Source organism: Pinus tabuliformis, chromosome 3_2 (genome assembly GCF_031772625.1).
Source record: "Pinus tabuliformis cultivar Carrire ecotype Pingquan chromosome 3_2, CPIR1, whole genome shotgun sequence".
In the NCBI taxonomy this organism is placed as follows: domain Eukaryota; kingdom Viridiplantae; phylum Streptophyta; class Pinopsida; order Pinales; family Pinaceae; genus Pinus; species Pinus tabuliformis.
The window spans coordinates 1,053,088,710-1,053,116,102 of NC_142302.1; the positions used below are offsets into that span (position 1 = coordinate 1,053,088,710).

The following is a 27,393-nucleotide window of genomic DNA, read 5'->3' on the forward strand; positions in this document are numbered from 1 at the left end:
ATAATATTGTAATAAAATTTATTTTTAGATTAAAATATTCTTAATTAAATTGCACATGTTAAATTAGGTATTAAATTTATCTACAATAATAATAATTCAATTAAATTTTATGAACGAATTAAAACTTACAAGGAAACCTACCAATATTTCTGTCCTAACATATCAATATTTCTGACATAAATGAGAACTGCCTTCATAGTGAAAATAATGGCCGTCGACAATAAAAATGATATCTCGACTCTGTCGATATATGATTGAGATGCTAACTATACCAAAAACCATAGATGCAACTTTGGAATATAAAATATTATAAATGATGTGACCGCAGATACCTGCCAAAAACAAAACCATTTGCAACAGCAAAATTCACAGAACACTTCTACACTGTCTTAAGGATAACGTTGCTTCTTTCACCTGCCGCTCCTCACAGAAAATCAAATAGGAAACAACGCGCACATGGTCTTTTTCTCATCAGATCATTCTCATATGACGAAGGGAATCAAAGCCTTTCTGTGAGATGGAAAACCCTCAAACTTCTTCACGTACCACGCTCTCGTTGATAAACTTCGACCCAACAGATATAAAAATATCATCATGACTGTGCAGAAGCCAAAAAATGTCTGGGAGATGAAGGCGAGGCCAAGGAAATCAATAATCTCGAAATAATAGTGTGGACAGACCACAAACTCGAACAGCCCTCCGTGTGGGATGCAGTACCCTTTCTCCCCAACCTTCCGGAGCCTTGACAGCAAATAATGATGGTACAAGTTACCAAGCATGCCAATGATAAATAGTAGAATTCCCAGTGGCATCAAATCAATAGTTGGCAATGGCAAGCCCTCAGATATTTCCATTGCGTAAAAGAAGCTCACAGCTTCCAAACTGTAAATCAAAGAAATAAGCATGGCAGTGTCGACGCCGATCCCTCCAGAATAGCGATGAATAAATAGCACCTGGATGAGAACGTGTATAGAAATAATTATAATAGCGAAAAAGCTGCATAGGTATATATTGGAGACAATAAACACATGAAATGGAAAGATTCACTGTATGAGGAGTACCTCGACCACCCTCTTGAAGAAATGAAGGGCTATTGCAACTGTCAGGACCAGAAGCCGAGTGCTAGCTTCCATCTGTATATTCCACTTGACTGGAAGGTGCGACAAACCCAACTTCTGAAGCAAAATGCTCGCGTGAGGCGACCCTAACTTACAAAACAAATAGAAAGAAGCAATTAGGAAGGCTGGTGTATAGAAAATAAGCATTCCTATGGTGCTGGATAGCTGAGGTGATGGAGATCCTCGACGATTAAATTTGGAGTAGTTGAGATTAATGTTTTTGAATTCCCTGAACCCTAACAGCAGGCCAGAGACGATTAGAAGTATCTCTGATGCTTGAATAAATACAGAGGGAGGACTCTGCAACAGTAACAAAGAACCCATTCTGATTTTCTTGTTCAATGTCAAATGGAGGAAGTTGCGATCAATATGAGACCCACAACTCCATATTTAAAGAACGAATTGCATTAATATGCTGCAATTATTCACTACCAAACCCTAGCCGAAAAAGCCTGTACAGCAAGTGATAAGCAGAACATGTGTGTCATGTACCTTAGCGTCGACCACAAAGGGAAAAGAATTATTCATTCCTACAAGACTTTACTAAAACAGAAATGAGTTCCCTGCTCTTCCCTTCTCTGAGAGGGTTGATTGGGTTGATATGCATTCAATGATCTCTGTTGGATTACCGATAACATTTAATGCATACCGACTGGCTACACAGACAGCATTGAAAGCATATCTAGTGACCAACAGAGACCATTGAATGCATATCTATCCACAGACAGGAGGGTGGATAATGTTAACCCACTTGGATATTTAAAATTTTTATTTCAATGTTTTGGGCAAGTCTTTTAGACTGAATTATTTTTGAATCATTTTTGCAGTTGTTTCGGAGGTTTTTTTAGGTATATTATTTAGGGGTTTTTAAATATATTATTGAGTGAAATTTGTTTTGCTTTAAATTTGATAAGAATTTATTGAAACACAAATTTATTTGTAAATTCTTCATAATACAAATTATACAAAGATTTATTTTCATTTATACATTCAAAAATTAATTAATTAAAAAAAATAAAAATACAATTTAGATGTGGGGTGGCAAGAGGGGCAGAGTTGGGACTATTTACATTTCTTTTGCTTTCTGTTTTGTGACATAGGGTTTGTGTTTCTTGTGCGGCCCTAGGGTTAACTGTTAGTGTGAAATGTAAAGCATCTTTCATCTCGTATGGTTTTCATGCTGGCCTTTCTAGGTTTTATTTTCATGATGGTGAAGCTATTTTCTCAGTATGTATTCTGGAATGAGTTTACTTATATGTAAAATGTAATTTCTTTTTTGTACGATGAATAAAATTACGCTTCTTTTTCTTTAAAAATTAAATACAAAATACATAACAACCTTGTCTGGCTTATTACTGGTTGTCCAGGTTTTCTGGGATAGGGTTTGATAGTGATAATAAACTATTGCAACAAGAGGGAGCACCGCGCAGGCGTCCAACCAGAGGAGCACACCTCTCTAATGGCCACTAGGGGTCTGTTAGGTGTGTGATTTTCGCATCAACCAATGAAGTCTGTCTTTCAGCTGATTTTACATTCCTTCCCGTGTATTGCGCGCAACACCTGTTAGGTGCACCGCGCTGGCGTCCATCCAGAGAAGCTCACCATTCGCTTGGCCAACCTGAGGTATGTAATGCGCCTGTTTGTGTCACGCGCTTGATGCTCCACCTATCCAGTTTTCAGTGTGGCATTTTTGAATGACTGCTAGTCTTTTGCCTTCTATCTTAATGTCGTGGCATCATCTGCGGGAATAGCTCTCCCTTTTTAAGCTATTCTTCACTACACTTTCCGGTTTTTGTTTCTCCCTTCCTCCGCCCGCTCCTGCGCGGGGGTTTCAGAGTCTCTCTTTATTTGTTCTGAACTCTGTTTTTCGTCATGGCGATACTCTCTTTGGACCCAGGAATGCTTTTTGACCTTCATACCGTTTTCGGGTTTTCATTCTAGCTCCTGGCTAGACAGTATCCTTCTGTCTTTAGTGAATTATTCAGGCTTCTGTCTAAAGCATGATATCCTCAGTCTTCTCGATTCATAAGATGGGTCTTTCGTATTCGTGCTCGGATTTTGGTTTTGGCTCGTCATGCTTCTATCATCTCTCGGGAGTTGTTGGTGGCTCTATGTCGGTATGAGACTTCCGTGGTTATTCGGTGCTCTGCTCTCTGCGGTTGCTGAGATAAAAGGTTAGTATACTATGGCCGCTATCTCTGAACAGGCAGTATATAATTTCCTTCTTTTCTATAGTTGTTTTATTGATTCGAACAGGGTAATGGAATTTATTTTCATGTCGAATTTATTTGCATCAAAGTATATAATATTTAGGACATGAAAACTTTTAAGAAGATTCTGTATGTATATTCGTCCCGTATCTTTGCTGCTGGGGCATCAAACGTTATTTTCATTCTGTTGTTAGATCGATAGGGTCGAAGTATCTGTGAATGTCGGCCTCTCTATTGCCTAGCTCTTTTCTCTGGTCCTTTTCTTAAACTGGATCTTGTTCTGATTTCAGTATAAAAATTGGTCCATGGTGGTGCAAGTGCAGCGACCGTTATTGTAGCTACATCTTTTTCTCGATCACATCATAGCTATCTTTTGGCTGGCTTCCATATTTTTTCGATTTCTTTCTGGTCTTGCCACTCGGATATTTTCGGCGGTTTTTTATTTTCGGCCTTCCATTTTTTGCAAATGACGTAAGGGAGTACAGAATTTACTCTCTTTTAATGGAAGCCGCCACTGTGGTTGTCTTCTTATCCCTCTCTCTGTCTTGTTGTCATATCCGACTTGTAAGGGAGTACAGAATTTACTCTCTCTTTTAATGGAAGCCGCCAGTGTGGTTGTCTTCTTATCCTTCTCTCTGTCTTGTTGTCATATCCGACTTTTATGGAAGTCAGTAGCGGAGCATTCCTAGAAGATCCTTCTTATGTTTGGTCAAGGCTTTTATGATGATTCATGTGCCTTCAATTGTTGTAAGATTGCTTCCATAGGCTGTCATTTAGGAATGCTCCTTCTTATTTTTGGTCAAGGCTTTTATGATGATTCACGTGCCTTCAATTGTTGTAAGATCGCTTCCATAGGCTGTCATTCCCATAAAAATCCTGGTGAGTTAATTATTGTATCTCCCACACATTTCGGGCCCATTGTATCTCTTTTTATAGTCTTTGTCGTACTGTCTTCTCTAACCACCGTTCGGTCCTTCCCCTTCTTTTATATTGGCGGGTCTTGTCCTATCCATTTGTCATATTTGAAATTTTATGTCTATTCCCACTTTAGTCTAGTCAGTTCTCTCTGTTGGAATGGACGCATTTTCTGACGCATCTGTCGTGTCAACCATGGTACGGGCTACCATGGAGACGGAACAGAGATTTGGCAGGACATCCTCTACAGTAGATTGGAAAACTTCTCTGACAAATAAACTTATCCCCAAGCCTCAAACCCGAACCTTGACCGAAAAGGTGATGGATCAGATTCCCAATCTCGCAGAAGGAATCATCGACCTGTGAAGTCTTCCCCTCCCCCCTCGGCCGTAAATTTGGATAGTTCCTTCCTCTTGGACAGGATTTCTAGTCTACAGAAGTGCGCATTTTGGGACTTTCCAGCTATGGAGGACGGCGAGATAAGATCATGGATTGGTTCTAAATGGAATGCTCTCTTCAGATATATTCTGACTATTGTCAAACTCATGAACAACTAGTACAATTTCCACTTTCTTAGTGAACATGATCTTGAAGTAATCTTTGCTCTCCCCTGGGTACATGATAAAAGCTTCCTTGCCCTGCACAAATGGTACATTGGTTTCAATCCTCTGCGTAGTACTCCTCAAAACAATTGTATTTGGGTGAAGCTTCTGGGTCTCCCTATTGAACTGTGGACCAAGGAATCCTTGGCTGATATTGGTAATGCCATTGGAAAGTTTATCTATGTTGATCCCAAATGTCTTGGGGCAAAAGATAAAAGGGTAGCTTGGATTTTAATAGAAAAAGAATACAGAGGGGGTTTTCCTGAATATATTGATCTAACATGGGACAATTTAGGCATTCAACAGAGGTTGGATTACTGGGGAGTTCCTTTTAGATGCTCGGTATGCCATAAAACAGGTCACTTGAAATTGACCTGTCCTCGTCGACCTGGTGGAAGACAAAAAGGGAGGGATCATATTAGAAAATCTTTAGTTTTCAAAACAGAGGAGGGTGGTATAGACCAAAGATGGAAAAATGATATGGGAAAGATCTCCGGCCTGGGGCATGACCATCGCTCGCTTTCTCGGAGCATTTCTTCGGAGAAAACATCTAGCAAATCTCTCAAAAGGTCACAATCTTGAGAGTATATTCAGCCAGAACATTTCCCTATTATGGAGAATAATTGGAGCTCTCCTTGCAAGTCAAGGACCCTACATTCTCTGTGTCTTTCTCCTTCTGAAAGGCAGATGCTCTTTTCTGTTAATCCTATCCCCCCTGAACCTTGCTCGGATCAAGCTATTCCCTCTCCTCTTCCTATGCTCCATCCTTCTCGGGATTTTCCATCCGCTTCACATGTCACATATATATCATCTTCTCCACATTCACCTAGAAATCACACCTATGCACCCCTGAGGATTGATTCCCCTCCCCCTATATTGCCTTCCTCCTCTACTTCTAAAGCGATTGCGGATATTAAAGAAAAGGCCCCTTGTACTGCAGTAACCCCACTAAACTCTCCAAATTCCTCCCCGATAAATTTGTTTGAAGATGATCTGGACCTTCTGTTGAAGCGAGAATCCCTCAACCTTCGCCCTCTATCTATATCTAAACCTCATAAATCTCCATCTCCTTCTATCAGTCCTAACTTTGCTGCAAATATAACAGTTAGAAGGAAGTAGAACAGGGGAAGCAGACACTTTCGGGGTAGGAAAGGCAGGTCGGACTTGAACATCTGGGACCTCTCTCTGGTTGACATTCCTGATGTCAATCTCGCTAGCAATGGGCTGCTTAGAGCAAGCAAGCCTGGGGAATTGTCCAAATGATTAACATAATTTCAATGAACATTAGGGGTCTTGGAGCGGACCCGAAATTTTTGGCTCTAAAGGAACTTTTCAGATCCTCTAACTCAAAGATCATTCTCATTCAAGAGACTATGCATGGGTGCCAGGATTCCATTTCTTATTTTAGGTGCATGCTCCCCTCCTGGCATATGGCTGCAACGGATGCTTCTGGCCTCTCTGGCGGACTTGCGGTTTTATGGGATCCAGTTTGGATTTCTGCTATGGCTTTCAGTTGTTTTGCAGGAATTCTCCTTCTGGCCTATATCAGGGGTTCTACTGGGCCTTTTCACATCCTCAATATTTATGCCCCGTACAAAGAACGCCTTCCCTTCTGGGAACGATTTCTGTCCTCTGAGTTTCTGGACATTGATTCTCTGATTATTGGGGGGGATTTTAATTGTACTTTGAGCAATGACGAGATTTGGGGTAGGGGCAGGAAAAACGACCAGGTGGGTGTTTTGATCAGAGATGCCATTCTTCTTCATAATTTCGTTGATGTATATCCCACCAGAGTGGGGCCTACATGGGATAATGGGAGATCAAATGATGCATATCTTGCAAAGAGACTTGATCGTTTCCTCATTCATGACAGCTTGATTGATCGATTGGGGAATCCCTATGTCAAGATTATTCCAAGCTACATTTCTGATCATAGACCCATCACTATCCAATGGAATCTGGTGGGTCATAGGTGGGGTTATCCTTTCAAATTCAATAGGGTCTGGCTGGAGGACGAGCAGTTCAATAAGCTCATTCGGGAAAATTGGCTATCTCATTCCCCTAATGATAGCCCTTGGCATTCCAAATCTTTTTTGGATCGCTTATCGTGCCTCAGATTATGTGTTAAAAGATGGCAACGGGGAATGGTGATCTCCAATAGAAAGGCTCTAAAGAAGATTAATGAAGAACTAGAAGAATTATCTGTTTGTCTTATTTCAAATAATGTGTCTCTGGATATGAGGGCTCATATCAGGGACCTTGAGAGGAAAAAACAAAGCCTTCTTGCTATAGAAGAGGCTTCATGGAGACTAAAGAGCAGAGCCACATGGCTTAAAGAGGGAGATAAGAATACTAAATTCTTTCATCGGTACACAAATAAAAGGTGAGAATTAAATTCCATCTGGGAGATTAAAAATGAGATGGGGTCCACGGTGGTATCTCAAGAAGACATTTCCAGGGAGGCTGTAAAACATTTTCAGAAAGCATATAGCAGGAATGGGGGCAGTGATATTAATGACATTTTATGGGGCATAGAACCCTATCCCATTATGTTTGATGAGAAGCAGAATGATCTTCGTTATGCAAATTTCTCTGAGGAGGAACTTTTGTCAATCATGAAATCCTTTCAAAAGGACAAAAGTCCAGGTCTAGATGGATGGACTATTGACTTTTTCATTCACTTTTTTTATATTTTGAAATATGACCTTCTGAATATGGTGGAGGAGTCTAGGACTAAGGGCTCAATTAACCACTTAATATCCTCTACTTATATTGCTTTAATTCCAAAAAAGAAGCCCTCCCTCACCTTCATGGACTCCAGGCCCATCTCCCTTTGTAATACCCTCTATAAGATTATCTCCAAACTCATTGCTGAAAGGATGCGGAATATGTTATCTGTCCATATAACTCTTGAACAGCATGGTTTCCTCAAGGATAGGAACATTTTAGAGGTCGTGGCTATTACTCAGGAATGCCTTCATTCCATGCACATTAGGAAAGCTGAGGCTGCTTTTTTAAAAATAGATCTCCAGAAAGCTTATGACTGTATAGACTGGGGGTTCCTTAGTTGTCTTCTCTCCAAAATTGGTCTAAATATCAACTGCTCAAATTGGATCATGGCATGCGTTATTGATGTTAACTACGCTATTCTTGTAAATGGTATCCCTTCCTCCTTCTTCCCTGCTGCCAGAGGTTTGCGGCAGGGTTGTTCTTTGTCCCCTCTCCTATTCATTTTAGTCATGGACTCACTCAGTCTCCACATTAAAAGGGCTGTTAGAGAAAAAGAATGTAGTCCTTTGGTAATCAACAGAGATATTTCTTTTTCTCACAATTTGTTTGTTGATGACATCTTGCTCTCGGCAATGCTTTGTCGTGCCTCGTGGAACTGTCTGCATGTCTTATTAGGGAACTTTCAGAAAGCCACGGGGCTTTGTATAAGCGGGGACAAGTCATCTTTTTATATGAAGGATGTTAATTCGGAGACTGTTGCATATCTGATCAACCTCTTTACTATTAAAGCTAAACCCCTTCATGAGGGCCTGAAATATCTAGGCTTCCATCTTAAACACGTGGGATACACTTCAGCAGATTGGACGTGGATTCATGAAAGGTTCTTCAAGATGATAGTGGGTTGGGAATTTAAATGCCTTTCTTTGGCTGGGAGATTTATATTAACGCAAGTAGTTCTGGTCCAGTTAATGGTTTATTGGGCCCATCTCTACTTCATTCCTGTTAATATAATCCACAAACTGAATAGGACTACTGCTAATTTCATTTGGGGGGAAATAAGGATCACAGAAGATTCCATCTGACAAAGCTCTCAAATTTGTCTCGTCCTAAAAAATTGGGGGGCTGGGGTATTTTGGACCTAAATTTGTTCCGTATTGCTCTCCTTTGCAAATCATTATGGAAGGTTGTTTTTAGGGATAGCTTCTGGAGCAAAGTCATCAAGACAAAATATATGGACAACAGAGATTTATCTTTCTGGTATAGACAAGGGTCTTTTGGACCTCCTCATGGATCTGCCATTTGGAGAAGTTTCCGAAAAATTGAGCATTTTTTCTTAAAAACTTGGCATGGAGCTTTCATTCGGGGAAAAAGATCTTTATAGGTCTTGATCCCATAGCGGGTGGAGAAGAGGATACGCCTATTTCTCAGCAGTTACTTTGGTCCTTACAGCAAAAAGGGATCTTTTTTTGGGACCAGGCCATTGACAGATGGATGGGATCTCTTCCTATATGGAAATCAGCCGAGATGTTGGATCTCAATGCTGATCTGGCTCCTCAATGGGATAAGGTCATTTGGTCTATGAGAAACAGGGGTATTTTCAGAACAGAGGAGGTGGATAAACTAATATGGAAAGGTTACAAGGGGAGGTCTTCTGTTTATGTAAAATATATTTATAACCAACTTCAGCTGGACAATTCAAACCCCCTAGATATCATTTTCCCCTTATCCTTTTGGAAATTGAGTTGCCCTATCAAGATTATTTTATTTGCTTGGCTGGTTTTCCACAATAAGAATCTTACGTGGGATAACCTACAAAAAAGGAATTGGTGCGGGCCAACAATCTGTCCTATCTGCAAATCGAATGAAGAAAACAATTATCACATTTTCCTCATCTACCCCTATTCTCTGAAGATATGGAAGTGTCTTGCTGATCATTTTGGTTTCAATAGGATTTATTTCCCATCTATTAAGGACGCTTTTCAATGGTGGAGTAAGATGAAATTAGACTGGAGACCAATTCTGCTGTCTTCCATTTGGGCTATATGGAAATGGAGGAATAGGGCTCTCTTCCATAACAACAAGAAAAGTTATTCCAATGTACTTGATTCCATTTTTTCTCAACTTTCCGTCTGCAGATTCCCCAATATTCTTCATAGTTATAGGAAGCATTTTGGAAATAATATGGATCCCTCAATTGTTCCGCGTGCTTACTTTGATGGGGCGGCAATGAATGGATTTTGTGCTTGTGGGGTTCTTATTATTCCATGCGAGGACTAGCATATTGACATCTCTTGGCACGGTGGGAAAGGGACGAACAATAAAGTAGAGGCTATGGCCTTGGCGGGACTCTTAAGTTTTTGTGACTTTTTAAACATCCAGGGCCTGCAAACAACCATCTCTCTCTATAACAATAAAAGTAACTTTGTTACTCAACATAGTAATCTATTTAGAAATATATGTTAAAAATGGCTATAAATATATCAATTTTTTACATTAACAGTAATATTCTTTTTTATCCTAGTTACAATAAATTCCACAATTACTTTTGTATAAGAGACACATACTAACCAGGGATGCTACATATTAGACTTGTTATTTTTTTTAAAGATGAGAAAATAATATGTTAATCATATCAAAATATCATATCCCAAAAGTAAAATATATTATATTTATAGTACAAATATAACTAATCGAATAATTAATTTTTAAAATATTTAAAATAAATAGAATTAACTCTTTCGAAATTTTAAAACAAATTTCCTAATTTTTTGTTTTGTTTGTCAAGTTAATATGAGTAGATTTTTTCCCACAGAGTTTCTAATTGGTGACCTTCACATTAATCTAACTTACTTAACAATACACCTATCATCGTCTATTGTTTTCCCAAATAAAAAATTTAAATTTTATAATTATTAATAGTTAAAAGTCAAAATGTTTTAACTAACACCAAATTACAATAAACGCCCTTGTTTAAAAGTAAGATATTACAAGAAGAAGGAAGAAATAAATAAATTATTTTAACGTCCACAGACAAATTGCTTCTCCATTTGGTTGTTGTATTCAGCCCCAACTTCTCGAAAAATCCCTTGTTGGATAGATTATCCCAAGAGCTAGCTGCAAAAATATTTGCATAACTTTTCGTGTTGTCTTTGAAGGTCTCACATTATAAAATGAAATGTTTTTTCTGTTTCCACTTTTCCGGAAAAGAAAAAAATACATACTCTTTCCTCCCACACTTCTTTTGGCATTTTCTAGTGCCCCGTTTCACAACAGAGTTGATGAGAATTAGTATTTTACTTAGCAATAATTTTTTTGACTCTCCATGAAATATTGGTCTCTATGTACACTTTTGTTGACGATTATGAGTGGGATTAAACTCTTCAATATAGTATTTTTTCTTTCTCCCTAGTTCCTTATCCCAAGTATTCTTATGGAACTTGTCTATAACAAAAGTTTTTATCCCTTTACTATTTATGGGACACATGTTCAAGCAAATACCTCATTTACTAAACCATTTGTTATTTTGCAGCATCCAAGTCTTTTTTCTTTTGCATAATATGCCATTAAAGACAACCTTAGGCCATCTGCCCTCTTCCATTTGCTCAAATTTTTAAAAATACCTTATGACTTGCACCATGGCAATTGCTTCAATAGGAGCAGTGCCTATTTCACTTAACAAGATAGCTTAAGGAACTACACTTTTAATTTTGAATTTGTTTGTCATTAAACGCTTATGAATTTTCTCAATTTGTTTCCACTGCATGTCAGATGTACTGTTGTCCCACAGTTCACCACCATAGAGAACCATTGGAATCACTGAAAACCCAAAAAGAGTTTGAGTGGTTTTCCAGTCCCATAACTCTGCCTCTCTACACTTATTTTGAAAAGCATAAAATTATTTCCAACCCCCCAAAGTTGTTTTCTTTCTACAACCATCCCAGCTTAGATTTCTTTTGAAGTCAATTCCGAGGTATTTGTAATCTGCAACTTCTTCCAGAATGTTGCCTTCAAAGTAGAACTTAAGCTAGTTATCTGTTCTTTTTTTTTTTAGAGAAAACCAATACTTTCGTTTTGCTAATATTGACTTGCATCCTCACCCTTATACAAAAATGCTCAAGGGATAGCAAGTGCTCTTGCAAACCAAGAGTAGATTTAGCAATCAAAATAGGTCATCACATACAAAAGAAGCCTTATAACAAACTAGTCCAAATGGGTACCGTCACTCACTTGCAAATTTAGCCACTCTTCAAGCTTGTTGATATATAAACCAAAAAGGGTATGAGACAATGGGCAACCTTGCTTGACCACGATATCGGTTCTAAAACTTTCAGAAATGCATTCTGAAGTTTTAATTTTGACTTTCACCTCTTCATACAGTTTATACACAACTTCTCTCAAATGCCTAGGAACCCCAAGTTCCTTCATTCTGTGCCAAAGTTTATCCCTAGGAACAATGTCAAAAGCTTTTCTGAAATAAAAAAAGCAACAAAAGGTTTCTTCTTTTTTCTCACAAACTTTTTCAATGATGTGCCTTAAAGTTATACAATGATCAACTGTGAAATGTTTAGGTCTAAAACCTATTTGCCCTTTAGCACATTTATCTCTTTCTTCTGCCCACTCGCTGATTTTATTTTCTAGCATGCTTCCAAATAACTTTGCAAACAAGGGATTTATCATTATGTTCCTATAATTGGAGGAATTATTGACGTCACCACTCTTGAAAAGAGGTATTGCCAGACTAGTTGTCCAATCTGTGGGGAACCCCTTTTATGATGTTGTTAAAAAAAATTGTAATGTGAGGTGCAAGAATTTTTAAGCCCCACTTTAGATACGTTGCTTGGAGTTCACCTAAGTCTTTTGCCTTTCAACACCCAACTTCTTGATACCCATTTCTACCTCTTGCACCGTGAAGAGTTCAATATCAGTGTTGACCAAGGGAGGAGGGTCAACCTTGAGATCATGCTCATAAAGTTGTCTTGCATAGTCAAACCATTTAGAAGCTGTAATATTATTTTCAGTTTGCATCTTTCTTGGTTGGAGCTCCTTCCAAAATAATTTGGGGTTATTTTTCCCAAGGAAGAATAGTTCTTCCCTCCTTGAATCCATGAAATCAACCTTTTTCTTTCTTAATATCTGCTTGTAAGCTTTGAGCTTTATGTTATCCTTGTTTGACTCTTTCCACATTCTCCTTGCCTTTTTGCATTCCTCGTCAAACCAAGCATTAACCAGAAAACAATTTGTTTCAGACTTCTTAATTTTTGCTCTTTTGCAATTTGCAAGTACACTTTGATTTAAATGTGTTAATTCATGACTATGAAGGCCATGAATTGGGATTTTCTCCTTCTCAAAGAGCCTCTCTAGCACCATTTTGAAGGTATTACAATTTTCTAGAGTCAAAATAATTTCGCCCTTTAGGAGATTTTGTTGAACACATTGAGTTTTTGACCCTAATCGATTCTTTCAAGTCCAAGAGAAACTTAAATAAACTGGCTTGTGATTTGATTTTAAGTCCCAAAGCTAATCTCCAATCAAAACTTCCTCCATTTTCTCACACAAACCATGTGAGCAAATTACATAATCTACTACACTTGCTCCATTGTAAGTATTACAGGTGAAATTACCAGACTTTTCCCATCTAGTCAAACCATTACAAATCACTAAATCGAAAGCCCCACATAGAGTAAACAATTGTTCACCAAAGAGATTGCAACCTTTGTCCTCTGAAATTCTTTTCAATTGATGATTACTCTCTTCTGTAACTCAGATAGGGTTGCAGTCTTCTTTACTACAAAGAATGCTAGCTTGCGCACTTGCAATCGTATCATTGAAATCACCCACTATAAGGACTTCACCTAGCTCAGAATATGTTGCAATATCTCCTTTTAAGGCTGCAAAGAAATATTTGTGGTCAAGTCCTCTACTTTTGTATATTTTTGAAACTTGCGACTCAAAATAACATGCTGCAATTCTGATGTGATTTCCATTTTCTGATATTGTAAACCAAATGAATTGTTTATTTGAGTCTTCTTTTTCTAACTGAACGAAACAACCTTCTTTTTCCCTCACTAATACCATGATACCTCCATGTCCTTTGCCATTCCATGTTGCCTTGTTCCACACTACCATCTTCTAGTATCCTTCAAACAAAGGTGTCTTGCACCCTTTATACTCATGTGTTTCTATGAGGCAAATTATGCCTCTATCTTCCGCAATAGGCCGTAACCCAGGTCCTCATCTCCATGGTTGACCTCTGTAGTTCCAACAAACTAATCTTAAGGAAACATGGGTATCGCTTGATTGCTATTTGTTTTCACATGCAAGACTCATAGTTGAGTCTTTGTCCCTGCTTTCCCATACTGATCTTGCTTCTTAATTTCCTGTTGAAGAGTTTGTTGCATCTTCTTTATTACCATCTCGCTGTTCTGTTTTGGAAGGAGTTCCAAATCACGCTATCACAACTTTACCTTTATAAATCCATGCTCTCTTGCTGCCTTAACCTCTAACATTTCCTCTTGTTGTCTTACAGTTATATCTTTTTCTAGAAAAAAGCGAGAACCCCTCAAGAGATGCTTCTTACTTAGAATGATATATTTATCATGCAAGCTAGACATGATATTTTTTATGGGCCTGACTCTCTCACCGTTAAACTTACCCACCCTCCATGCTTGACTTATTTGTCCTTGCCATAACAACTTGTCTTTCAAGAAGTCCCTTGCAAGGTTAAGAGTACATTCATTTTTCCCATAGTCTTTAATCCTTTTTATAATTATGTTTGTTGCTCTATTTTGCCTTTCCTTGCTTTCTCTATCTTGCATGTTACCAACCCGAATGTTTTTTTCTCATTCCCTATTAGCATAATTGCTAATAACTTGAGCCCAAGTTTTGAAAACTTTTATGGAATCTTTTTTCATTTCTTCCCTTGCTTTCTCTTCATGGTTGTCTATTTGGGCAACCACTTTCCCTTTATCCTGGGATGGTTTCACATTCACCACCTTTATACTTTCCACTACAGATTTCTTCATGTTTTGCACATGCGCCTTTGTGCGTTTCCATTATGTCTTCCCTATCAGGAGACCTTCCTATAACAATGCCACTTGCTTTTACAAAACTTTATGGCTTTCTGCTAAAGCCTTGTTTTCAGTGGTTATTACATAAATTTCATGATATCTTTCCAACTCTTTAGCTTCTAAAACCTTCAACCTCTTTTTTGCATTTAACAATTCTTTCACATAAAGATCAGATGATTAGGTGAGAGGTGTGGATGTGGGACTATAGAAGGCAAAATCATCAATGAATTTTCTCTTTGGGCATGTTCTTGCCACATGCTTGCAGAAGAGACTTGTTTGAATATTGCTTATTGTGAAGGGCCTGAGTACTTTCCCTTTGAGACCGTTTTTCCTTGTCTGCTCCCATTTTAAACGGGCTAGTCTTTGTTTTAAGATGCCCCGATACTATTTGAGATTGACCCAAACCCACTTCCCAGTTTCGGTTGATGAGACAATTTTCACTTGTTCTAGATCATTTGTTTCCACAGTTCTAAAATTTCTTATCATATTATCATATTTAAATGCTTTTATGATAAAAACAACTATATATATTAAACTCCAACCCCTTCGTGCCAAACTCCTAATTCCTCCCGGTCTCCCTCAAACCCTCCTTTGGACAAACTCTCATCTAACAATAAATATCAAGAATTTAAAAGTCAAAATATTTGAACTACCGACAAATGCCATTTACGCGTTTGGAACCTGACGATATCAATATACACGTTTTTTTTTTCGGTATTCAAGCTTTTGTGATCCATAATGGATTAAGCAAAGTCTTTCCGTAAAAATCATATAAGAGAAATTTTTGACCAACATACTTCAATCAACAAGTGTGATTTATCATCAAAAACCCAACGACATCAATACACTCGTTTTTATCATTTTGACAAATTACCTAGAAGATTTCCGTTGTATTCAAAATTACGGATAAATTCCGGAGGCAGGTGAGAACAAGTCCGACAAAACAAGTCACGCGTTTTTATCAATTTGGTAGATTGCCGTTGTTTTCAAGATAACGGATTAGACCCGAAACGTGGTATCAATATTCTATTTTTTAATTTTCCCCAGTTATATTTAAGGATAAGTTTGTTTTGAAAGGCGCACTGCAATTATTTTATGTATTGGTGGTGCTTATTTTTTTAATTAGTTTATATTCTTTCGAATTTTTTGTGAGCAATATGATTTTTTATTTTAAAATATGTTTTTAATGTATAGATACAATATTATTATAAAAAATCGTGAAACAACATAGATATCAGAATATGATTTCAACCATTTATATCAAAATTTCATTTTAATTGTTTTTAAATTGAGAGCGGAATAATTTATATTTATATATTCCGGAATTCATTGATATATTTTCGAGTGAATTTATGATTTTTTAATTTTAAAATATGTTTTTAATATATAAATAGATTTATTATTATAAAAAATCTTGAAATAATATAAAAGTATAAACCAATTAATTTGTGTGTAATTTAGTTTCAATAATTTAAATATCATGAACAAACAATTTATGAGGACTTAAAAAAAAATTAAACTATTTCAATAGTAATCCAAAACTCCACTGCAATTTACCAAACCCTTATATATATATTTCAAAAGTCAAAATATAATTATGTTCAAATTCCAAAGATAAATATCTAAATAAAAAGAAATAAAGATAACGTATGAATAAGACTTTAAATAACCTTAGGTGTGAACAGGTTGAATCGCAATATAGTTGTGGCATACTTACCCAACTTTATGAACAAATAAATGCCTTAGTTGGTACAGGCGTTCGGTCGTGCCAATAATGCAATTTGTTCTTTAAGATGCACTTCCGTCTGATCATTTTCTGAGTCTCCTGATTTCCTGATCACACAGCAGAAGGCAAAATTTGGCTTTGAACAGGACAACGACAATTAAGGCGTTCGGTGGTGCCAATAATGCAATTTGTTCTTTAAGATGCACTTTACTCTGATCATTTTCTGAGTCTCCTGATTTCCTGATCACACAGCAGAAGGCAAAATTTGGCTTTGAACAGGACAACGACAATGGGCCATAACTTCTTGTTTCAGAATCCTCCATCCTCATACATTCAAGGATTAGAAATACTCCAGCTTCTCACAGGCCTGGTTTTAGGATTCACAGAATACAAAGATATTATGCATCTCAAATACTCAAAATTCAATAAAGGGTCTCCATCAGCCCAGGTTTCTAGCAAAACAGGAATGCTTATTGTGTATGCACCAGCCTTCTTAATCGCTTCCTTCTTTTTGTTTTGTAAATTAGACTGGCCGAATGCTGGCATTTTGTTTTACAAGTCGGGTCTTCTGCCGCTTTCGATTACTTGGCAGTTACACACACAGGCTGGAATTCGGCTCCTTGTCTTGACAGTTGCAGTAGCCCTTCATTTTTTCAAGAGGGTCGTTGAGGTACTCTTCATTTAATTAACCCTTCTCTATCTTTCCCTCTTTTTCTTTCACATTTTCTCTAATTTGTATATGAAAACCTTTCCTCTATTCTATGTGTGATGTATGCAGGTGCTGTTTGTTCATCGGTATTCTGGAGGAATGGCCATCGATTCCGTCATTTTGATCTCCTTCATATATAGTTTTTTCGCTACCTGCCTCATTTATGTTATGCAAATATCTGAGAGCCTGCCATCGCCATCCATGAACTTGATGCCACTGGGCCTTTTCCTCTTTATCGTTGGCATGAGTGGGAACCTGTACCATCACTATTTGCTGTCAAGGCTTCGGAAGGATGGTGCGAAAGGGTACAGCATCCCACAGGGAGGGTTGTTTGAATTTGTGGTCTGTCCGCATTACCTTTTCGAGATTATTGATTTTGTTGGGCTTGCCGTCATCTCCCAGACTGCTTTTGGTTTCTGCACAGCTATTACAGTGTCTCTGTATCTGTTGGGCCGAAGCTTATCAACCAAAGCATGGTATGTGAAGAAGTTTGAGGATTTCCCCTCCAATAGAAAGGCTTTGATACCTTTCCTATTGTGAGAGTTATAATTATTTCATCTATGTGTGTTCCATATGTTTCTATTTGTGGACATTGTCATTGGATTATGATTCACTCTTTCAATGGAACCTTTACAAATACATTTAATTCCTTTCCTATTATGAGATCCATAATGATTTCATCTATCTATGCTCAATCTGTTTCTATTTCTGGACATTGTCATTGGATTATGACTCTCTCTTTCATTGGAACCTTACATATTTATTTAATTCCTTTCCTATTATGACAGCCATAATTATTTCATCTATGTATGCCCAATCTGTTTCTGTTTCTTGACATTGTCATTGGATTATGACTCACTTTTTCAATGGAACCTTTACAAATTTATCTTCATTTGAAACATGTCTCCATCTGGATTTACTCGGACGTGTCTACTATCGTAGCTACTAGCTAGATCTAAAATTAGTATGCCTATTATCTATCGATATTACATCAAAGAACTAGAGCGCTCATCAATTGGGCATTGTTTTGCTTAATTTCTGAAAGAAAAACTTTCCGACTATTCTCCCATTGCTGGTGGGTCATGAAGCAACCTAGGTAAGAGGTCAGTGCGGACTTGATGCAGAAGCATCTGTGAAAATTCCAAGTAGGAACGCAATTACTTGTCAAGAGATGGAGATGGAAGACATGGATGCAGACAGAATGAGCACGACACGCTGTTTATGCACATAGACAGAATGATGCAGCGCACAGTTTCTGCGCAGAGAAAGAAATCACACTATAGCTAATGTTGAAGCATTCCAAGCATGCCAAAGATGACACCAACAAGAAGCACGATGGCAAAGAACGAAATTGATGGTAAGAAGGAAGATAAAACAAATAAACCTAAGAGAATCTGAATAGTTAGATAAGGAATTAAAGAGTTGAAGAGGAAGCTAATAGTCAGCCAGAAGAACAGACAAGAGTATAGGTAGGCATTAGAATTAACGTTTTTTAGTGGAGTCACAAATAGCAGAGTTGAGTATAGAATCAACCTAGTTCGAAATAGGAAGCATAGAACCGATAGATAGTGCATTTTTTCTGTAATATATGTGCTCTGAACATGTAACGTGTGAATAGGCTATTGCCCTCTGAATGTTATCTAGTTTTGTGATTGAATGCATGTTTTATTTGTATTAGCACCGTCTCTGTATGACCTTTAGAATTGTAGGTTATTGTGTAATAGAGGTGAGAGAGTTGGGAACTTGGGACATGTTCCTCATTGACCTCCCATACCATGGTGAATGGTGAGAATATGTGTGTCTAATAACACATATTCACGTTTGAGCCTAAGCGTCACTGACCTAAAATCAAAATGAAACCAAGATGTCCTCCTTGTTTACGTTCAACTAGTGAGACAAATGGTTGCACAAAGTGATTGTTTTTCAAGGAGAATTGTTAATGCTGCAAGTAGTCTTCCATGTAGACATGACTAAGTAAGGTATGGCAAGTAGATTATCACTCTTATCTGAATCGATGCCCTTTTTATAAATAAGCCAAGTTGCTGACTGACAATAAAGAGTGTTTGGTTAAAACTGTTCATGTTCACTTCTCTGAGAAGTTAGCTTGCCAACTAGGGATGATAGGTGGAGATACGCTTTTGGATATTGAATCGTATTGAGTGCAGTTAAACCCTTATGAGGATAAGGATTGGTTATTACTTTAGTATCTAGGATCTCTTGGTCCTGTCCACAACTTCTTGATCTTGTCCAATTGTGTATGAGGCAACTTGCTTAGTAGGATTAGCATCTTTCTATATAACTTTTTAAAATAAGGGTGGATACTTAAGTTGATATGCCTTTTTCCCATTGTGAAATTGGAAGGTGTTTTGGTATGCACTATAGTTATCTCTGCAATCACGCTACTTGGTTGGCCAAGTAAGAGGCCAGTAGAGTCGATAGAATCACGTCACATTGTCACGATCTACAATGTCGTAAAATATTCCATGGAAAAAGTTAAATTTCATACCTTATCTACCCTGGTTGGTTGGTCCATTCATCCTCAACCATCCAAGGTTATTGTAACATACCTGGCTGCTTTCCTTGGCTAGCAGGACACCAAACTCTTAAAGTATTTTCTTTATAAATGCTGTAGCTATGTCCAGAGCTTCTAACAGCTATCCCCAGAATTTATATGCAAAAACTAAATGTGGAATATTTAGGCATACACCGAAATCTGATGCGTATGCAGTTCCTGTGATATACAGCTCAATTGGTTTAGCCATATCATTTTGTATGCAACAGGGTCCGTATAATAGCATAAGCATTTTATGGAGCATAAATCCATTTACTCAAGAAAAATACCCAAGTTCCCTACAAAAGTAGCATGTTAGTGATTTTCTTTTAGATGTACCAAGAATTTGTGCCTTACTTAGGGATATCCGATTTTCCTGTGTTACATATGTGTTTAGCGGGAGAAAAGAAGACGTACATTTCTTGTCTTTTTCCTCGTTTTTTCTACTTTCTACTCTGCCCCTTCTTATGTGATTTTTGTTGTGAGCCTCATCATACCTGGCTTTCAGTATAGGCCGCAGCCTTCTCTGAAGCTCTAGGTGGTTTGGCCATGTGGAGTACTGTATGCTGTTTTCCTTACGATGTTATTTTCTTCCATGGCTATTCCCAGAGGACTGAGGACTGTTTACAGATTCATCAGATGCATATCACTTGCTCATCAAAGATTCCAATGGCAGTGAATGATGTGTTACCAGGAGGTGATCTTTTCAGTTCATGAGATTTTCAATGAGAATCTCTTCTATAATACCTCCGACTCCTATCCTCATGATTGGAATCATTCCTCTTCTGTAACTGTTTTTGCATATTTGTCAAAATGTGGAGTGTCAGGGCTGTGGTTCTGTTCTGTTCTTCCTGAGCTTTTATAGCTTCTCAATGCGAGCCCTATAACTGTGGATTTGATCCTTCTGGTGCCTCACAAGTTGTTTTTATTCTTGACTCGTCGTCATTAAACTCCATGTCTATATCTTTTGCACTCATATCTCCCTCGTGGATATTTTCCTTTCAAGTTCAATGCATCAGGCAGTCATCCATGTTGCCAAATGTTTATCAAAATCAAACCTGGAGGTGTCCCAGTATTTTTTTTGAAAAAACAGTAGTGATTTGCAGATAACAGATTGTTCAACTGTGTTCTCCTTTCAATTATCTTTCCAATGTGTTTGAGCTTGCTCCAAACAGATTTCAGAGATCTTTTATGCTGTCTGGAAGTTAATGCAAATCAAGGTCTGAGATTGTCAATTGGGTGTAGCCTAAGTGGTTGTGAGAAAAAGTTTTTACCCTCCCCGCCTGGGTTGAAATCCCACTTCGTAACATTTTTGCATTTACTGCACTGATTATTGATGAGCTATATATGATCTATTTATGAATTGTTGACATGGCCTTGTGCCTTACAGAGTCTAGGATTTACCCTGGGTACCTTCCTTGGAATGAGGGAAGTGCCTAGAAGGTTTCCGTGGGATATGTTACTAGGAAAAATAAAAATCAAGGTCCAAGACCAACTTCTGCCACAAGTAGGATAAAAGAAGGCAAGAACCGCCACAAAATTTTTATTCAGCACCGATAGAGTTCTGGATTCTGAAAACTCAGCAATTATCAGACTAATCATACACCGCTCTAGCCAATTTCTATGCCCCTTGCAAAATAACAACTTGTCAACTTTGTACTATGCCCACTCTTCGGTTAAAATTGTGCAATTGCCAATTTCCCATCTTTCAAAGAATGGGAACTTGTAAAATTTCACTAACAAATGCTGTCAGGAATGCCAAAAAGAATAAAGCTTGAGTGGGACATTTCTTCAAGATTTGCTGTTTATGGTCACTTTCCCTTGCAATACTATTATCAGTGAATTGTAATTTTGGCCAATGAATAGTATTTTGCCACCAAATTGACAAATTTTCAAAAAACTTTCCCAAATTTGCTCAGACTGTTTCTTGGTTTTATTCCTCCATGTGCATTGCTCATACTGACCAAATTATGGGTTTTGCTGTGTCACTGGCAAAATTTAGGATCCCGCCCTGTAAAAAGTGAATTTTTCATTTATATGATAATGTGAGCTGAGTTGAGGCAACCATGTAGAAATAATATCTTTTTATTTGTGATATTAATGAAGACTAAGTCAAGACTCTATACTATGTGGAACTGGGAACTGGAACTATTAGCTAAAAGGATTTTGAAAAGATATGAGGATACTGAAGGAAATTTGATAAAAACTAGTTCATTTGTATAAGGATCATACTGAATTGAGGAAGCTTGTCAACAAAATGCACAAGCGGAAGCTTTATTGCATCTCAGATTTCCCATGGAGACTCCAAAATAATCAATGCAGGACTTAGGAGACCAGGAAGTAATAATTGAGGATTCCTTGAGCCACAAATTAGAATGGCTTCATTTGAGTTTCACTGGAAGTATAACCAGATCTACAATGAAGAAAGTGGGATTGGTTTAGGACTCCAGCATATGGAAGGAGTGAGTTGTGGTTCCATTGCTTATATTTGGAGTTCAATATTAAGTTCTTTCATTTGTTATAGATATGGGTTAATATTCTGTTAAGGACAGATCCAGATGTTATGAAATCCTTGGATCCATGCTCTAAATTTTCGAGGAAGAATTTGAATAAGGATTTACACCAAGGAAAAGACAGGGTAGGATTGATCTCAAGTTAACTCCACCATTATCTCTGCCTTATTTAAACTTATATGAAGACATTGACATTATGAACACTGACTTAGCCTTCTTTTGGAATTAAATTGGCTAGGGAATCATGTGGTTTGGTGAAGGAAATGCTTGCGGACAACAATCTCTTGATATTGCATGTGATCTTTCCCTTTACCTTTGACAATGTACTATATTCTGTTAGTTGATTTCTTGCTTATAATTATTATATTATGTTAAAGACCATTACTGTATTGTGCATCAAACGATGTTATTATCACCTCACATTTATGATATACCATATTCAGTAAGTTACTAATGGCATCAGAATTTGGATGTTAAGGTTGGTAAGTTGTGTTTGTGGCAATATTTTAGGATTCTGTGTGAAAATTTCTGGAGCTCATGGCGTGATTCTGGAGGCACTTTAAAAACAATTATTGCAAGTGATTCCAATGCTTATTTTCCTTGTAAATTCAGGGGGCCATGATGGAGTTTCAGATTTCAATTAACAAGTTATCGAAAAATTGGAAATACTAATCTATAAGAATACTTGGTACAGCCCACTGTTATCGGTCTAATTATGTAGTCTGAAACAACATCAGACATAAACAAAGGGATTTGTGTGTCATATAAAAATTTCAGTTATTTATTTATAGAATCATCGGAAATGCCAATCTAGAAGAAGGGTTTGTACAGTTCATAACCTCTCTCTTGTATCCCTGTCAGGCTGTTAATTTTTCTTCCATTTCATCCAGAATTTTACATTTTGTGATCAATATTTTATCATTGTACTCCTTTGTTCCACTTGGGTCTTGTCTCCACATCCCCTTTCTGTTGGAAATTCTGTACTCTGTAATCCTTTGTTTGTCCTAAAGCCATTTTCCCCTTTTGGTTGTGCAGAGTTTTTACATCTTTTTGTGATCACTATTTTAGCTTTGTACTCCTTTATCCCATTTGGGTCTTGATTCACAAGTCTTCTCTCCACATGCCCTTTTTGTTTGGAAATTTTGTATGCTGTTAAGCCTTTGTTTGCCCTGAAGCTATTTTCCCCGTTTGGTTGTGCAGTGTATTTGTGGTTGCATCAGTGATGTAATTCTAGACGCACGTATTTTGTGCTTTTGCAAGTTGTGTTGCTCTTCTTTGACAAGCCTATGTTATGACCTGCTTATCTTTCCCTTTATTCAGGCATGTTTCATAATTTAAAGTTTCTGCAACAATGTTTCTCATGTCTTTTGTAAATGACACATTCTTATAGCGACAGTACTTGTTTCCTGTTAGAATTCACCGCTTGTCTTGATATAGCCCTTTTTAATAATTTCTGCTAGACTGTCTCTTATCAATAACTATTCCCCTCTATATCAATTCTTTTCGGCCTACCATCTGGTCCTAATATCAGTTTCTTTGATGGGCATGTTAATACTCTCATGGTAATATTGGACCAATTCTTGAAGTATATTTTCTCTTGCTCCTGTATTGCTGATCATCGATATTCTTATAATTTTACTCTTCTTATGTTTTCATTTGAAGTTGTCATAACCCTCTAAATTCATTATTTTTCAGTTCTTATTCCATTAATTCCGTGTTCATTCCTTCCTCTCAATGCCCACAAAATCCATCTGATGCGTGCCATAGTAGCATCAGTACCGATGTTTGGCCCAGCCCAGGACATGCAGCACCTGCATGAATTATGCAGATCTATACTGTTTGTTCTAGGCCTATTCTGCTCGTGGCCTATAGTGCTCTCTCTTTCTTTGCTTGTATTTATTATATTATATCATCATCTTGGAGCCTTCATTTATTGAAAATCTTAAATCCAGTCCTGTCTCTGTAATTTTTCTATCATCCTTGGATTTTCTTGCAGTTGTTCTTTGCCTCTCTTCACCATTCTATCATCCTTGGATTATTTTGCAGTCATTCCTTGCCCCTCTTTACAATTTATATTTTTGTTGTTGCTTCAATGCAATAATAATAGAGCCAAAGTATAATTTTTTTTTGTCCCCTTTATTATTTCATGTTTTTGTTGTTGCATCAAAGCAATAGTAATAGAGACAAGGTGATTTTTTTTTGTAAGAATGAATCCCAAGCAGAGACAAAGTAAACTTTTTTTCCACGAATAAATCCCAAGGCGACATCAGAATATAGTCATTAGGCCTTTTTGCTTTGTCTCTAATCACAGGGGAACATTTCCTTGGTTTTGTTTGGGTTGCCTCTTGCTTAATGTATCTTGCTTCTTTCTGCTCATTCTTATTTCTTTTCCTTCAACCCAATTCTCAATATTTTTGTTAGTCTGATTGCTATGTTTCATTTAGTTTTTTCACATTAAAGTTTTCCTCCCTCTTTCCTTACCATTGATATATATTGTCATGTTTAAACTCTATACTCCTTGTTTTTCATCTTTCTTGTTTTTCCTCATTGCATTAGTGACATAATTTTTGTCATAGCTAATTACATATGTCGCTGGTACCTCCGAACGCAACGTGAAGACACTGTGTAATCTCTATTGATTGTAATCTTTTACTATTTATTTGGTTGGTCAATCTCGTTGTTCTTGTAGTGATTGTTCTCTTCTTTTCCATTGATTGATCTAATTTGTATTTGTAATTTTACTCTATTTTCTTATGACTGATCTAATTTGTATTTGTAATTTTACCTTATTTTCTTATTTTATAAGTAAAGGAGGAAAATTTTAATGAATTGGTAACATATTTACAGAGAGGTCTTGGCCAGACCCCTTTGTCGGCCTTGCAGCCGCCCTCATGGCTCCGCATGGCCGGTGTTTTTTTTATTATTTTAGCCTTGATGATGAAATATAACAAGTGGTTCGAAACTGTGGACTTAAAAACTACTTTATGATTTCTTGGGAAGATAATTTGTGTATATTTTGTTATGTTTGATTTTTTTTCGGTCATTTTTTATCCTTTTAATTCTAATTTTTATATATATATTTTTTATTTATTGGTTATTACTTTTTTAAACTTTTTCGTTTTTGTTTTACTTTTAAATTTTTTCAATCTTTTCATTTTAATTTTGTTGTGTTTTTCATTTTTATTTATTATTTTGTTTTATTTTATTTCTTTTTGCAGGTTTGTGTTGATCTTCGACTAGCAACTTGACTCCATCATGTGTTAATTTGATAGTTGATTTTAAATTTTTCGTTATAGTGGATCAAATCTGCCCCTACAGTGTGTCAATTTGATGGTTGATTTTTAAGATTTCATTGTAATATGTCGAGATTGTCTAGATTGCATGTCAATCTGATGGTTGATTTTTAAATTTTCGTTGCAATGTGTCAAGTTGTTTTAGGCTAAGATTTTAAAATAGCTCTATTTTTAGTATTTAAAAAATAAATTATTCTTGGTATAATGACTTTCATTCAGGTGTTCACTTTTAAAGTTTCTTTTAGTCAGATGTTTTTTCTATAATGCCATGGTTGAAATATATTGAAAACTTAATGTTTTTTTTGTTGTTGTGATATTTAATTTTAATTCCATGGTTGAAAAATTGTTAAAATTTCAAGGTGTTTTTAAGTCATGATATTTGATCTTCAATGCTATGGTTGAAAACAATTACAAGTATTTTGTCGTTAATGTCATGGTTGAAAATTGTTGAAATTTTAAAGTTTTTTAGAGACATGATATTTTATCTTTAATGACATGTTTGTAAATTGTTGGAATTTTAAGGCTTTTCAAAATCTTGATATTTTATCTTTAATGCCATTGCTTAAAAATATTGAAAATTTACCTCCCAAAAAAGACGTTATTCCAACATAAGCACACTTTGTTTTCAAGTTTTTTTTGCATAAAAAGATTGGTTTTTATTGGCTTTTACCGTGATTTTTAAAAAATATTGAAAATTTACCCTGAAAAAAAAAGTGTTGATGCAAAAATCAACACTTTTTATTTTCGAGTTGTTTTTCATTTTTTTTTTGGCTAGAGTTTTCGTTTTGAGGTAACAGTCCTCGTTTGATCGGTAACTTTGTTGGAAAGACAACTTGAAGAAAGACCATCAAAATGAATATCGAGATAGGTCAAAACATCAATGAGGACATCGAATCATCAAGTAGGACTACGCAAGAATCACACCATTTAGAAGCAACAATAAGGAAAAACGTGAAAAACGTTAGTTCATCCGAAGAAAGGTACTACACTTAAAACATTCTTGAGAAAAATCTCACACAAAGAAGATCTCAAGGACCCTACCTCCACTCAAAGAAGGACTACACATTGAAGTATCTTGAAGCTTCTACATCCAAGAGAAACAAGAAGAGGCATTGTCATCATCATCAAGGAATCAAGGTGATCTCCCTTTCTTTGAGTCAATGATCAGTTTTGAAGGAAAACATCTTCACGAAGAAGACATCTTCTATCATCTACATCATTAAGAAAGTCATCAAGTTGAAGATATTACCATCATGAAGCATTTTCACTAAGTATCTCTATATTTATGTTTGAATCTGTGATCAAAATGACTTCATTTTGCAAGGAAAACAACAAATTGGTTGGGTCATCAAACTTTCTTGCATGGAAGAAGATGATAGATTTGATCCTCATAGAAAATGAATTTGTTGAACATGTTAAGGGTTCAATCACTGAGCCTCCAAAAGAAGAAGCTCAAGCTCTAGCAAAATATATGAAAGGGGTAATAAGGGCTCAAAGGATTCTTATAGAATCCATCAAAGATCCCCTCATTCCATATGTAGTGAAGTTAGAGACGTCAAAAGAAATATATGAGAAGCTAGTAGAATTGTTCTCCTTAAGTACTGTTGGAGAAGAGATATCTTTGAGAAGCGAGCTACACAAAATGAATATCTCAAATGAAAGATGGAATAGCCTCATACCTTATGAGGGTAACAAAAATAAGAGATAAACTTGGGAGAAATAATGTTCGATAAAGAAATAACCATTGTGGTGTTCAATGCTCTTCTAGAAGAATGAGACAACTTTATATCAAAGATCTATGGAAAAAAGGAAGCTACTCCACTCAGTGAATTTTGGTCATTGTGTAAGATTGACGAAACCAGGTTGAAGGCAAAAATTGATGTAGGATCAAACAAGCAAGTTCAAGCATTTGCTTCCATGGCTAGGAGGAAATGGAAATTTGAAAAATTTGGTTCTCAG

At 36.7% G+C, this 27,393-nt stretch overlaps 2 protein-coding genes across 2 annotated transcripts; one reads left to right on the plus strand and one right to left on the minus strand.

Annotated features, from left to right (window-relative positions):
- Positions 1 to 300: 300 nt before the first annotated feature.
- On the minus strand, positions 301 to 1,614 carry LOC149184223 (uncharacterized). Its single transcript, XM_089418858.1, has 2 exons — positions 1,062 to 1,614; positions 301 to 953 (listed from the first exon to the last, which is right to left on the minus strand). Exons 1-2 carry the CDS (start codon positions 1,440 to 1,442, stop codon positions 483 to 485), a joined length of 852 nt encoding a protein of 283 aa, XP_089274984.1. The 5' UTR covers positions 1,443 to 1,614; the 3' UTR covers positions 301 to 482.
- A 14,706-nt stretch (positions 1,615 to 16,320) lies between these two features.
- Positions 16,321 to 17,786, plus strand: LOC149184224 (uncharacterized). The gene is made up of 2 exons (XM_089417424.1): positions 16,321 to 17,038; positions 17,147 to 17,786. The coding sequence occupies exons 1-2, from the start codon at positions 16,658 to 16,660 to the stop codon at positions 17,615 to 17,617; spliced, it is 852 nt and encodes a 283-aa protein (XP_089273550.1). The 5' UTR covers positions 16,321 to 16,657; the 3' UTR covers positions 17,618 to 17,786.
- The last annotated feature ends 9,607 nt before the right edge of the window (positions 17,787 to 27,393 follow it).

Bases quoted from the DNA above. Each gene is read 5' to 3' on its own strand.
- LOC149184223 (XM_089418858.1), bottom strand. From the start codon at position 1,442: ATGGGTTCTTTGTTACTGTTGCAGAGTCCTCCCTCTGTATTTATTCAA. The intron at 954-1,061 runs GTACTCCTCATA...GTTCTCATCCAG, and splicing joins TCTTCAAGAGGGTGGTCGAG to GTGCTATTTATTCATCGCTA.
- LOC149184224 (XM_089417424.1), top strand. From the start codon at position 16,658: ATGGGCCATAACTTCTTGTTTCAGAATCCTCCATCCTCATACATTCAA. The intron at 17,039-17,146 runs GTACTCTTCATT...TGATGTATGCAG, and splicing joins TTTTCAAGAGGGTCGTTGAG to GTGCTGTTTGTTCATCGGTA.